At 34.8% G+C, this 13,769-nt stretch overlaps 1 protein-coding gene across 1 annotated transcript in view; it reads right to left on the bottom strand.

The window, feature by feature from the left end:
• Positions 1-13,769, bottom strand: part of LOC126745301 (titin-like) — a 123,738-nt gene that overhangs the window by 52,910 nt on the left and 57,059 nt on the right. The window contains exon 22 of the mRNA XM_050453076.1: positions 12,401-12,475. Within this exon, the coding sequence (XP_050309033.1) occupies positions 12,401-12,475 (75 nt within the window). The remainder of the gene's footprint in view (positions 1-12,400; positions 12,476-13,769) is intronic.

The following is a 13,769-nucleotide window of genomic DNA, read 5'->3' as shown; positions in this document are numbered from 1 at the left end:
GGCGTCTTCTCTATTCGCCGTGAATGATAGCTTGCGTTATCCATAACCACCACCGAATTAGCCGGAAGAAATTTTATCATTTCACCAAAATAGTCCTCGAAAACGTCTGAGTTCTTGTCTTCATGGTAATCTCCTGTGCGAGTCGACTCTTCTTCTCTTCGCTTCCAATGTGTGTGATTATAAGTCTTTTTCCTTTTCCCGAAGGTACTTTAATACCCGTAGACAGGCTTTCTATGAAAGCTTGGCGAGCACTGGTTATATTTTTGTCTTGCCACATTTTTTGGACTATATAACCTTCGTTAATTCACGTCTCATCAAGATAAAAAACTTTCTTTTGCTCTCTGCGGTACTGCTTGATACTTCTCAAGTATTGTCGTCTCCAACAAACAATTTCGTGGCTCTCCAGTAAAAGTGCTTTGCGGTTATGCTTTTCCCAGGCAAAATCCATATTTTTTAAAGTTTTCCATAAAAGTTTTCTACTTATCAACGGAATACTGTCATCTCGGCCAAGCTCCATTAAAATTTTGTCTAGGGTGGGTATTTCCTTTTTAAAATAAAAAGAGTGAACTTTTCTTCGAATTATACATTTAGCATTTTCATCAAGGACTTTTGTAGGTCGTCCTGGCTTTTGCTTGGGAGATTCCACTTGACCTGCTACTTTTCTTTCCCGCAACAATTTGAAAATGGTGGACTTTCCAATTCCACTCATTCGAGAACATTTTTCAACAATTTCTTGCACAGTAAAACTAGGGTAATCGTGTTTTATGCAATCATGTACATTTAAAATATTAACTTTTTCACTCAGCGATAGTGGAAAATTTTTAGTACATCTTTTCGTTGGACTGAATACCTCCATTTTTTAAATATTGGGATAATAATATTGTGATTACACTACAGCGTAGCAGTGACTACTAACGTTTAAAATATGATTTAAAAGTATTTATAGTCTGTATATATTACCTGACCCCATTTTTGCATGTTACAAAGCGTTAAAAGATAGGTACCTATACAAAAGGATTAAAAGTATTTATTTAGTATTTAATCTCTTTCAAAATAAAGGCATTTAATCCGTGAAAATTAAATTCATAAATATTATAAGTACCTGCGCCTATGAACTACCACGAAATGTAGCCAAACAGAACGGAATTCCCCAGTTTATTGCTCTCTACACTTCTGAAATAGAGTATAGTTTACAAACCATAAATATAAAAATGGATCCTATTTGGGAAGATATTACTTGGGATAATAAAAAGTTTAAGGCTAGATTTAGGTTGGAAAAGCGAGCTGTAAGATTCATAATAGATAGAATTTCTGAAGAAATTTCATCGGTTACGGACAAGTATGATGATTTGTATTAGTTTAATTACACTATTTATAGACTTTAAAAATACTTTTAGATTTTAGATAGAATATCGTCAGCATTTTTGCTTTCAATCTGAATAACAATTGATTCTAAAAATTTTACAGTATTTAAGATTGAAAATGGTTTAAAACAAGTTAAAAAAAACCTGCTATATCAGTGTCATATGGTGATATTAGTCCTGTAAGTTGGCTTCCTAATATTTCATGGATATTACTCTCGCTTTCAGTTATTGTTATAAACTTTTGCTTGGCCCTTTTTTTATATTCTCATACTTATTTTTTAGAAATGTAACAGTTCTAAGGGGCTCTCCGAGAACACTGTTAAATTCCTGACAAATTTTCTCCAAGGCTTAATTTCATTTTTCTCCTGCCTTAATTTCATTATTGTTGCGATCCGTTTTCTTACATTCTATGCTTTCCTTGTATTTGTTTACTAAATTAATGAGAACATTTTCTTCTCTCACAGAGAAATTGCTTGCCCTAATTTTTTTCTCCATGTCAGATAAGCAGACCCAAACGGTTTGGCAAGCAGCAAGGTGGCACAAAACACTTTTAAACAAACAACACTTCGGAATTTACGGTATTTTTGTACTTATAATCCGCAACAGACAAAAAACAAAGTAAATAAATAAATAAAAAGTAAATAAATTAATTAATTTTAATGAATACTAATTCTTCTTTTCTTTTTCTTCTTTTTTATGTGGCCATTGCAAACTTTAAATAGAACCTAGTTTAACTAAACTTGTACTGAAACAACACACGAACCTCTGAACTACGTTCAACGAAGAACTGTAATTTAGTAGAACTTAAGTTGAACCACTGCTTGTACAACCGGGCCTAAAAAAACTAATTTTTAAGGTTATAAAGTGTAAATTCACTTTTTTTCAGGGCTTGTGTAATAATTAACTTCTTCCAGGCAGGTGAGAAAAAAGTCTTTTAGGCAATATGGAAATGTGGTGCCCCTTCGGTAAGAAAAGCAAAACATCAACTGCCTGGAATAATTAAATTATTCTTTTTCCCAGGTTTTTTAGATTCTTCCGATTCTTATGACTTCTTATGATCTTGAGGCAATCTAGCACTGTGAAACAAAAACAGCCTGAACGTTTAAATTTCTTTCTCTAAAAAGTAGAGTCGTCTCTCTATTGGTTTTGTTAAAGCAGTTTTTCCCATATAGGTTGAGATTATTACACTCCATGGACTTATAATCTTGTCGTGACTCCTTTAACTTTTAGCTTGCATTAAGAACGATATTTTCAACGTACGGTAAAGTTTCAAATCTCCAAATGTACAGACGAGAGTTCTTTTAAAAAAATAACACAATATTTCACTAAAAACACAATTTCGACAGCATAATTTACGCATCAAAAAGTTTTAGAACAAAACCAACTAACTAAAAGTCAAATAAAATAATGTTTTGACATCTGTCATCTGTCATCTTCTCCATCATTAACACACAAATAGTAGAACTTCTAAAAACCAATTTGAGAAGTATGCTTACATCCATAGTTTTCTTTTCAAGGCTCTTCTAGCTTGTCCCTCGGGTTGTGTCATAATAAATTTCTATTGTAAATTGAACTCGGCCATTCTATAGCATCTCATTCATTAAAGTAAAAATTAATAATTACATAAATTCCCGCCTTCCATTAGGAACCTTATTTTCAATGTTAAAGTTTAAAACCTCCAAATGCGCCAACAATATTTCACTAAAAACTCAATTTCAATAACACAATTTGCGCATTTGAATCCAAAAGTTTTGCTACAAAACTAAACGTCAATTAAATTAATTCGACATCTGTCACTTGTCTTCTGCCTTTAAGAGTGTCAATTGTAGGTCAATTAATTATATAATATTATGTCAGGGAGTGTGGTCCGTTAATGATCTCCATGAATATTAAATACATAGAGGTCTCTGGTTTAAGTCATAATTAACTTTGTCCGCGCCGTCGAAAAAAAACATTTTAGTTAATTTGGGACTGCGAAACACATGTTTTAAAAACAAAACTTCAACTGCCAGGTAGTTGAAATAGTTTTTCTTATACAGTTTGAGATTAATATTATCCTTGGAATTATATTTCGGCGCTTCATTCTTCATAGATTACTATACAATTATTCACTATGTAGTACCGCTTCCGGTGCTAGGTGGCGCCAAGTGTAGTGACAGGTCTCCTACTTACCGACACGGCTGTCAGCCATCACTTTCGTTTTTGGCGCTTGGGTGGTAACAAGTGAATTTTTCCACAAATAAATTTCAGCTCAAATTCAAGGAGTAAGTTGTAATTTTAAGTAGTAACGTTATTAATTTCTTTCAGCATAATGGGAAAGGGTTCAAAGAACCGAAAAAGGTCAGTTTCTGGCTCCGATTCAAGGGAGTCAGCGCTGGCTTTCCATGACCTCGACGCCCGTATGAAGCGTATTGAGCAATTCATACTTAAAACAACACGTGGAAATACTAAATCTAGAGGCAGGCCAAAAAGAAGCCGATCTAGATCATCTGAATCGTGTTCAGAACATTCAGCGCGTCCTCGAAGACGCGACTGGATTTCGCGGAGCCCTGACTCGAGTGAGCAGGAGCCCCGAACCCCTATCCATCCGCGTAAGAGGTATAGGCGTCTAGACTCGAGTGAGCTGGACCAACCTAATCATAGACCTTTCAAGATCACCGAGCAGGTGCAAGTGCACAGCAGATCAATAGACCCTGAGGTGGACAATAGAGAGGAGATCCTAGTCATCCACCCAGACAAGGATACAGAACAGTTTCTAACTCTGAAAGATGACATTCTTGAATGCTTGGGCACAGACCCCAATGACATTATAAGCGAGGGCATTGAACTACACCCAGCCCTGGTTTCTAGATGGTGTAACATAATTGGATGCGGCCTAGATAAACAAGAAAGACTAGATCTAACTAAAAAATATCTTATACCCAAAAATTTAAAAACCTTAGAAGTCCCAGATCTAAATGAGGAAATTCTAAAAATTCTATCACAAGACACATTAAAAAAAGATAAGTATTTAGCTATCATTCAATCTCAGTTAGGAGCTTCTTTCGCAGCCTTGGGTTCATCATTAAATAAAATCCTAGGTCAAGAAAGTAATGATCAACTTAAAGCCATTATAACCGAACTATCAGATACTGGCAAATTACTAACTGATTTACATCATTATGTATTAATATCTAGGAGGTATGTTATCATACCATCCCTAGATGATTCCCTTCGGCAAGTGGTGGTCAAAACGACCCCAGACTCTAAGTTATTTGGTTCTGATTTTGCAGATAAAATTAAAACTGCAAGAAATTTAGAAAAAACAGTAGAGATTTAAAAGCGACAAAATCTGTTTTAACAAGAAATCCCAGAAGAGCTGTTCAAGAGGCAGACCATTTAAACTGGAGAGGCCCGTCTCGTTCCTCGAGGAAGTTCAGACATCAGGGGCAAAAACCTCAGCAGAATGTGACCTACAGGCACAGACCAACAAGACCAGCAAAACAGAAATATTAAAGGTTAGTATCTTAGCAGGTCGTCTCAAGGCTTTTTCACATCGTTGGTACATCTTAGACCCTAATCCCTTAGTTTTAAATTGGATAAAAGGGTACAAAATTGATTTTAATTGCAACTTCACAATGTCATCAAAAACATATGCTCAGAGGTTTAATAACATTGAAAAAACTCAATTAAGTCAGGTAATCAATGATATGTTAATCTCAGGTGCAGTTAGCCTATGTAAGAGCATTAAAGGACAATTTTTGTCACCTATTTTTTTGATTAAAAAACCTAATGGCAAAAAAGATTCATACTTAATTTAGAAGAGATTAAATGTACATATAAAAAAGAATCATTTTAAAATGGATGACTGGGGAACAGCTGTTAAATTAATGCAAAGGAATTGGTTTATGTCAACCATAGACCTGAAGGATGCATACTACCTAATTCCTATGCATCAATCTAGTAAAAAATATCTCAGATTTAAATTTAATGAAAAACTTTTTGAATTCAACTGTCTACCATTTGAGTTGTCTAGTGCACCATATATATTTACCAAAGTTATGAAGTCAGTTGTCTCATATTTACATAAAAGGGGCATATGCTGTGTTATTTACCTTGATGATCTATTAATTTTGTCTAAAACAAAAGAGCAAAATAGACAGGATTCTTTTAGATGTTTAGAACTTTTAAAATATCTTAGTTTTCTGTTTAATGATCAAAAGAGCTCATTAGAGCCACAAACAAGATGTCGCTTTTTGGGATTTATACTTGATTCTAGACAATTTTCTATAGAATTACCTCTTAAGAAAGGGTTAAGATTTATTAGGAAGATAAAAAAATTTAAGACACTCACCTTATGGAAAATTAGTTTTTTTGCCCATTGAATTGGTTTATTAGTTTCTTCCCTCCCAACCCTAAAATATGGCCTTTTATATCTTAAAAATTTAGAAAAAGAAATATTATTTGCCCTCAAAGTATCAAATCAAAACTATGATTTCTATATGAAAATTAATCCAAGTATTATTGCTGAAGACCTTAATTGGTGGATTGATAACATTCCAAAGGCTAGGCAAAATATTCGAGAAGATAATTATTCCTTAGAAATTTACACAGACTCTTCAAGCTCTGGCTGGGGTGCTTACTCAGGAGGGGAGGAGACACATGGGTTTTGGGGCGAGGCAGAGAAAAAGAACCATATTAATTTTTTAGAGCTCCTCGCAGTGTATTATGGGCTAAAATGTTTTGCTTTTAAATTAAGATCTTGTAATGTTTTACTTAGAATAGATAACGTCACAGCAATATTTTACATAAATCATATGGGTAGTGTAAGAAACCATTTATTAAATAAAGTAGCCCAAAAGATCTGGAAATGGTGTGAACAAAAAGATATATGGATTCATGCTTCATATATCTCGACTGATCATAATTCGGCTGATAAAAGCTCCCGCATAACAAGTCCAGGCACTGAATGGGAACTATCCAATGTTACCTTTCAGTTGATTGTTAAAAGGTTTGGGAAACCATCAATTGACCTATTTGCCTCAATCATTAATAAGAAATGTGAAAGATATATATCATTAAACAAGGATCCATCCTCTTGTGCAGTAGACTCTTTTACAGTTTCATGGAGGGAGGGATTTTTTTGTATGCCTTTCCTCCATTCTCACTAATATTACGAGTTTTTAAAAAGATTATTAATGATAGGGCTGAAGGGATTCTAATTGTACCAGACTCAGGCATGGTATCCTACTTTTATCAAGCTCCTTACTATAGAACCAATAATTCTTGGTCCAGACAGTAATTTGATTACATCTCTTTTTAGGGAACCATTCCCCATAGCAAACCTTACCCTGGTTGCAGGGAAATTATCAGGGAGGCTTATCGACTGAGGAACGTACCAGAAGAATGCATGGATGTCATGGTGGAATCCCTTTCTACCACAACACAAAAACAGTATGACACAGCTTATAGGTCCTGGTGGAAATATTCTGTAGAGAGGAATATTCCTGTATTCAAGGCAACACCCACTCAAGTGATACAGTTTTTTCAATTCCTTTTTAAACAAAGAGGTTTTAAATATGGGTCATTTAACAATTTCCGTTCGGCCTTGGCATTAATAATGCCAGGCAGTTCAGGTAAACACCCCTTAATAAAAAGGTACATAAGAGGCATTTGAAAACTACGTCCACAGACTCCTAGATACAATATAACTTGGGATCCCCAGGGACTACTAAATTACCTCAGAAATCTTCATTCTAATGAAATTTTATCTCTTGAGTTGCTCTCAAAAAAGTTGATATCTCTTTTGGCTTTAATTACGGCCCAACGTTTTCAAACACTTGGCCTAATTAAAGTAGAAAATATCATTTTCACAAATGAAGCTGAGGTTCTTATTTTTATCTCTAATGCTATAAAGACCTCTGGTCAACCCCTGAGTCAACCTTGTCTTCAATTTAAAACATTCACTGAACAACCTGAGCTCTGTTTAGTTTCAGCATTAATGCAGTATATCGAAAAGACAGCCACCTTACGGAAGATAAACAATGAATACCTTTTCATTTCATATTGTGCTCCTTTTAATAGAGTTTCTAGTCAGACATTAAGCAGATGGGTAAAGGACTCCTTAACAAAAGCTGCAATAAACACAAATATTTTCTTAGCTTACTCTATTAAACATGCCTCAGCATTCAAGAGAGGTGTACCTATAAATTTCATCCGTAAAACTGCAAGCTGGACAGAAACTTCAGATACTTTTGCTAAGTTCTACAACAGGCCTATAGTTAAGACAACGGACAACATTGCAGAGGTATTAATCAATAGCAGAAGAAAAGTTACCCTATAGGTGTGTTATTGTGATTTGTGCACCTTTCTATTATACTTTTTTTGTTTCAATCACTATGTTGCATTAACTGTTTTCTTGTACTTCAGCAATCATTTTCATTAGGAAGTATATAGGAAAACATTAGGGTAGAATATTTATTTAATTTTCTAAAAGAAAGTAGAATTTTGTTAAAGTTTTGTAAGCAAACTGTTAGTGGAATACTTTTATTTCCTTTTTGCTAAATGTATGAAGAGCTAAGTCTAAGAATAAAAGTTATAACTAGATATAAGAATGTGTTATTCTCCGCAAGAATTTTCTAAAGTCTGACCAACAAACAAAATAAATAAGACTTTAAACAACTACATAGTGAATAATTGTATAGTAATCTATGAAGAATGAAGCGCCGAAATATAATTTCGATCGAACTTCCTAAAGTTCGTTTGATCGATAAATTGTGCTCGAACGCCATACCCTTTAAACTTAAACCCAATTAAACGGGTAATAATTGGTAAATACCAAACGCCAGACAGTTGATCCATGACGTCATATTTTCTCCCTATTTTGGTTAAAACCAGAATCGCAGAAACGCATTGGTAAATACCAACTAAAAACCGTTCCACGCTGAAACGTTCAAACCCCCCCCCCCCGAAAATCTTATAACGTAAAATAAAATTGAAACGACTGGTAACGGACTATAACTCTTTTTTTTTTAATTTACTTTTTAAAGTTTTGAAGGTGTTCAGGCTATAATTAGAGAAAAATATCCAGCAGCAATATATGTGCACTGTAGTGCTCATTCTTTAAATTTAGCTCTTGCCCATTCCTGTAAGGTTCAGAGTATCAGAAATTGTATTGCAACAATAAAATCTATTGCAAATTTTATAAAAATATCAGCTAGGCGCACTGAGATATTAAAAAATAAAATTAAAGAACATGTTCCAAATAGTAAATGGAGTAAGTTAACATCCATGTGTGAAACTCGGTGGGTGGAAAATCATGATGGACTAATTAGGTTTACTGAAGTTTTCAAACCCATTATTGAAACATTAGAAGAACTAAAACAAGTAAGAGACATCGAAACTTCTTCAAAAGCTTTGCAGTTTCTTCGAGCTATTATGACCAGTGAATTTATTATCAGTATGTTAACAGCGTCCACTTTATTTGCTTTTACTACCGTTATGCAGAATTCTCCCGACTGTGGATTTTGATCTATTTAGCGCTGTTGAGCATGTGAATACTGTTATTAGTCAGGTCAGGAATATGAGACTGAATATAGACCAAGAATTCAAAAATATTTGTAAAAAATCTGAAGCTATTATAAAGTCTATAGATGATGAAGAATGCATAAAAATTCCTAGAATAGTTTCACGACAGCAGAATCGTTCTAATGCCATGGTAGCTACTGCAGAGGAATATTTTCGAATCACAGTTGCAATTCCTTTTTTTGATCAACTTATAGAAGAACTGATGAAAATCTGCAAGATTTGCAAATCACGAAAAATCACTTTCATTGTTATATTGTCTAGTACCAAATATGTGCGAAGCACACATAGTAAAAATGGAAGACTTGTTACCATATGAGGAATTTTTGGACCTAGATACGTTATCTGCAGAACTACAGTTGTGGAAACAAAAATGGATTAAGCTGCCTCATGCAGAAAGGCCAAAAAATGCTCTTGATGCATTATCAGCATGTAATCCATCTTTGTTTCCCAATATTCATACTCTGTTGCAAATTCTGGCTACGTTACCTGTATCTAGTCTCATCAGAACGATCATTTTCATCGCTAAGGCGTTTAAAAGACTATTTGCGCAATTCAACTGGTCAGGAGCGGCTAACAGGACTATTGCGCTTTTAAGCGTGCATAGAAATATTATAATTGATACCGCAGAGGTCTTAAATCGTTTTGCGAGGGAAAAGCAAAGAAATATTTAGTTGTTATTATAATTACTATTTTTAAAATGTTAACGTTGTTAAATGTGTTTTTTAGTTTAAACTGGTATCTTCTTTTAGTAAAACCTATTTATAAATTAAAGTTTTTTTTATCCCTAATATCTCAAATGTCACTGGCCTAACCCCCCCCAAAATTTTGGTCCAGATACGGCCCTGAACGCTTGTCTGTGTCTTATAGTGACGTCCGTCAATAAGAAGTTTAAAGGACGTTTCACACCGCAGGCACTCGATTTACAACTTTCATCGTTGCGTTAAATGTCACAAAAGCCTTAAATTGCTTACCCTATTCTACCTCTATGACACATGGGGGAGTTCTGAATCTACCAGGGCAAAATATTCTTACTGCTTCGGTTAATGCACCAACAAGTTAGATCGGTTAAAAAAATCTAAACCCAAAAAAAAGCTAAAACCATGCGCCGGTTGGTTTTTAGCCACGCGCAATCGTTACCTTTAAGGGGCTCTTCGGGCTGGCTGTACCAATCGCAATAGGCAGGAGAGGGGTGAATGTAAGTGGGTGAGGTAGAACGAGGAAAAAATGAGGAGGTGAAAGTGAGTGATTGTTGCAAATCGTTGTAAATAGGATAGAAAGGAGGGTTGGCGAACAAGTCAACTTTGTCAGGCTCTGTGGAGCTGTCGTAGACTAGTTGTAAGGGAAATTTCTCTTTAGTGGTGGCGACTAGTTCCGATTTACTTTTAAAAAGTTCTTTGGATAACTGCTTGGAACTATTTTGAGTCTCTTCTGGGGCCTTAATGAAAAGCCTCGGAAGAGTGAATGTTGGCTTTGAGGTGCTACTCTGAGGTTCAGGTTCAGGCTCTCTCTCGAGCAAGAAGCTATGCGAAGTAGACTTTTTTTTGTTGATATCTAGCAAACTTGTCACCTTATTCCCAAAATGTATAAACTTTTCACCTAAACGTGACGGCAGGGTCTTGCTTCGTTCTACACCGTCAGGCTCTTTATATTTATCTTTTTTATTCAAAAATTCACGTACAGATCGGATCTCAATATTCTCTCGACCTTTATCAACGGTTTTCACCAAGAGCTTCACCTCGGCCTTAACAATTTTCTCAGAAGTCAAATCGTATGTTCCTTCGTCAGCACTTGATGAATCTGAACTGATTTCTTCCGAAGACATCTCAGGAGAATATACGAGGGGTTCCTTTTCTTCATCAATATTCTTCACGTCACAAATGTTCGAATATAAGCTGCAAAGCTCCTCGTCCTCCTCAGGTATTTCACTGAGGTTTCTGTAAGTCCCTTCCCACCAAATGTCGCTTGAGTCCAGCCCATCCTTGTGCATCTCATAGTCGAAATCATTAAGATTCTGAGTGTCCAGAGGCTTATAGTCCTGCTCTTCTGGATCGGGGATCGTTGGGGGATGCTGCTCTTCTGTGCATTCACTAGGATCATTTAGGGACTCAGCCGAAGCAGTGGCAGCTTTAGAAAACTCTAACGTATAGTTGCTCACATAGGGCTTTTCAAATTCATTGCTTAAAAGGTAATCAGCTTCATCCCCTTCCACTGGCACAGTAAAAATTTCAATGGCCATCTCAGGCTCGTCAAACTTTATGAGATCTTCGGCAGGCTGATTGATGTTGATGCTATGAGAGGTTTCGTATATCTTCTTCTTGGGTACTCTGATGGATTTTTTAATGGGAACCTCGATTAAGGCGTCCGAACTGGGGATTAGTTCGAGAGTGTTGATGCATTGCTCTTGCGGCTCCAACACATCCAGATCTAGACTGAAGAGCTTATGCTCCTGCTGCTCCACCTCATGAAGCATTTTGTCCAACATGAGATCGATTTGTGTGTAAGAGTAGCATTGGTTTACGGAAGGGGAGGGGGAGTTGCGATTCGATGGGACACTTGTAATTTCTGGAAATCATAATGCATTAACCAAACTGGAGTAAGAATATTTACAAGGAGGGATCGAGGGTATGAGTAATGAATGATTAGTTATTGTTTTTTTTCTTTACGGTGCCAATTTTAGTTTATTTGGTCGTACAAAAGAACTTACAAGGTGGTCTCGGTTTGGGGAGGTGAGGGATAGGGTTTAAGATGTTTTGAGGTAAAAATGATCATTTTGAGTGTTTTGCAGTTGGAGGTGAGCAAAATGTATTGCGGCTCTTAGGCAACACGTTACGCGCAACAAAACAAACTATTAAGGAAAGAAAAGGAGCTTAGACGATCGGCGCAAGAAAATTTTAGAGTTTTGTGCATTGTGCAGGACTCCAGGATCGGTTAACTGTGGGGTTGCTGGATTTTCCATCAGGATATACTAGTATGAATCCAAAATAGGTATGTGGTGGAGTTGGGTGTACTAAATAAAAAGTGTTTCCTATTGAAATTTTAGGTTTTGGACCACCTTGTATTAAATTTTAAAAAATAAATAATAATTCAGGTGCAGTACAAAACTTGCCATGCTACCATGCTAATCAGAAAAAAAGCCTAGTGCTTAAAAATTTAAAAATAAAAGTATAAACCTGAATTTTCAAGCATAGCAGTAGAGTAAATGCTACAAAACAATAACTGACTAAAAATAGTTTCGTAGTATGCACCGTAAGCATTCTCTGGCTTTTGTTAAATAAAAATAATAAATAAATGATGAAATGATCCTAACCTTTGTGTAAGATTTATCTTAATAACCTAAAGGACATTTTTGTGGTCATTTATCCTAAAAATTGACACTTCATATATAATAAAGAACCTAATACACTTAAAATTGATGAAAATTACCTAAATATTCATTTTATACAACATTTAAACGACAAGTAAAGACATACCTTGTTTTGCTGCGGGCTGTTCTAATGTTGCTTTTTCGGTAAGGTCTGATAATGGCTTGTGTGCTGACTCACCTTCTAAAATTTAAAAAATATACATATTATTATTTTTATTTTTCATTACGTATTTTATTTATTACTAAGGAAAGCGAGTGCAAATTTACTCTACGTGGGGTCAAAAATAAATATCAGGTCAGACTTGTTAAATGAAAGCAACAAATAATTTTCAAGAGGCACAATACTGAACAGAGTGATTCAGAATAAAAGCACTACGTATATTATTGGCCGAACGATGCTCCTACTCGTACAAGTTCCAAGGGTAAATTAAAGTTAAATTTGCAAAGTTGAAGGTTTCCAATCGATTTTATTTCGCCCCTGTATATGATATGAAAAAAAAGTTAAGCTAAAAAGTGTTTGCTGGAAATACTAATTTTGTTAATTAGTAAAAAAAAATTAGTAAATGGTAATTATTAAATTTTGATCCATTTTGAGATAAGTTAACAAATAAGTATCTATGTAAATAAAATAACTAAAACAGCTTTTATTTCACTTCTTACCTTAAAAGGTAATTAATTAAATTAGATTTAGAAGGTACTGAATCGGATATAGAGAACTTGTCAGGTGGCCAGCCCGGTCACCTGACTAACACTGCAAGATCTTTCTTGTGGATATCTTTAAAGGGAGAAGTTTACACTGAAACGCTAAGAAATTTGGAAGATTTAAACAAAGTCGATATATTTCAACAAAAAAAAGTCTATATATTTCAGTTTAAAAATAAAATTACATGTGCTTGTAGAGCAATTCCGGAAGATGTAATAAGAAGCGCCTACCTAATAAAAAAAGGCACCAACTCTGTCACACCGAGAATGATCAGCAATTTGAACATTTACTATACGTTTTTTTTAAAATTACTCTAGTTTTACACTCGTGTTTACCTATTTTAATAGTAGGTTGTATAATAATTAAATAATATCATTATAAAATTTTTTATGTAGAATTAAATGAGGAGAAAAAACTTGGTAGAATATACAGGGCGTTTTATTAAAAAAACTTTTTTGACGATGAAAATTTTGTTTTTGAGATACTCACACTGTATATTTACCAATACTGTCAATAAAATTAGTATTTCCCAAGAAACACTTATTATCTAAACTTTTTTTCCATATCATATACAGGGACGAAAAAAAATCGTATGTAATTAAAGTTGAAAGACCCTCTACATAAAAATACAATATAAAAGCAACATTTATCAATTGTTTTCAAAAAGCCACAACACAGCACAGAGTAATTCATATATTAATATGGCGCAAAAATTAATTTAAGTCCGTCCCTGCAAATCAGAGAGCGGTGGAATATGATCTTGAGGATAGGG

This window comes from Anthonomus grandis, chromosome 1, assembly GCF_022605725.1.
Source record: "Anthonomus grandis grandis chromosome 1, icAntGran1.3, whole genome shotgun sequence".
NCBI classification, from domain to species: domain Eukaryota; kingdom Metazoa; phylum Arthropoda; class Insecta; order Coleoptera; family Curculionidae; genus Anthonomus; species Anthonomus grandis.
Note: the sequence above shows the minus strand (reverse complement) of the source record. Positions and strands in the feature narration are given on the sequence as shown.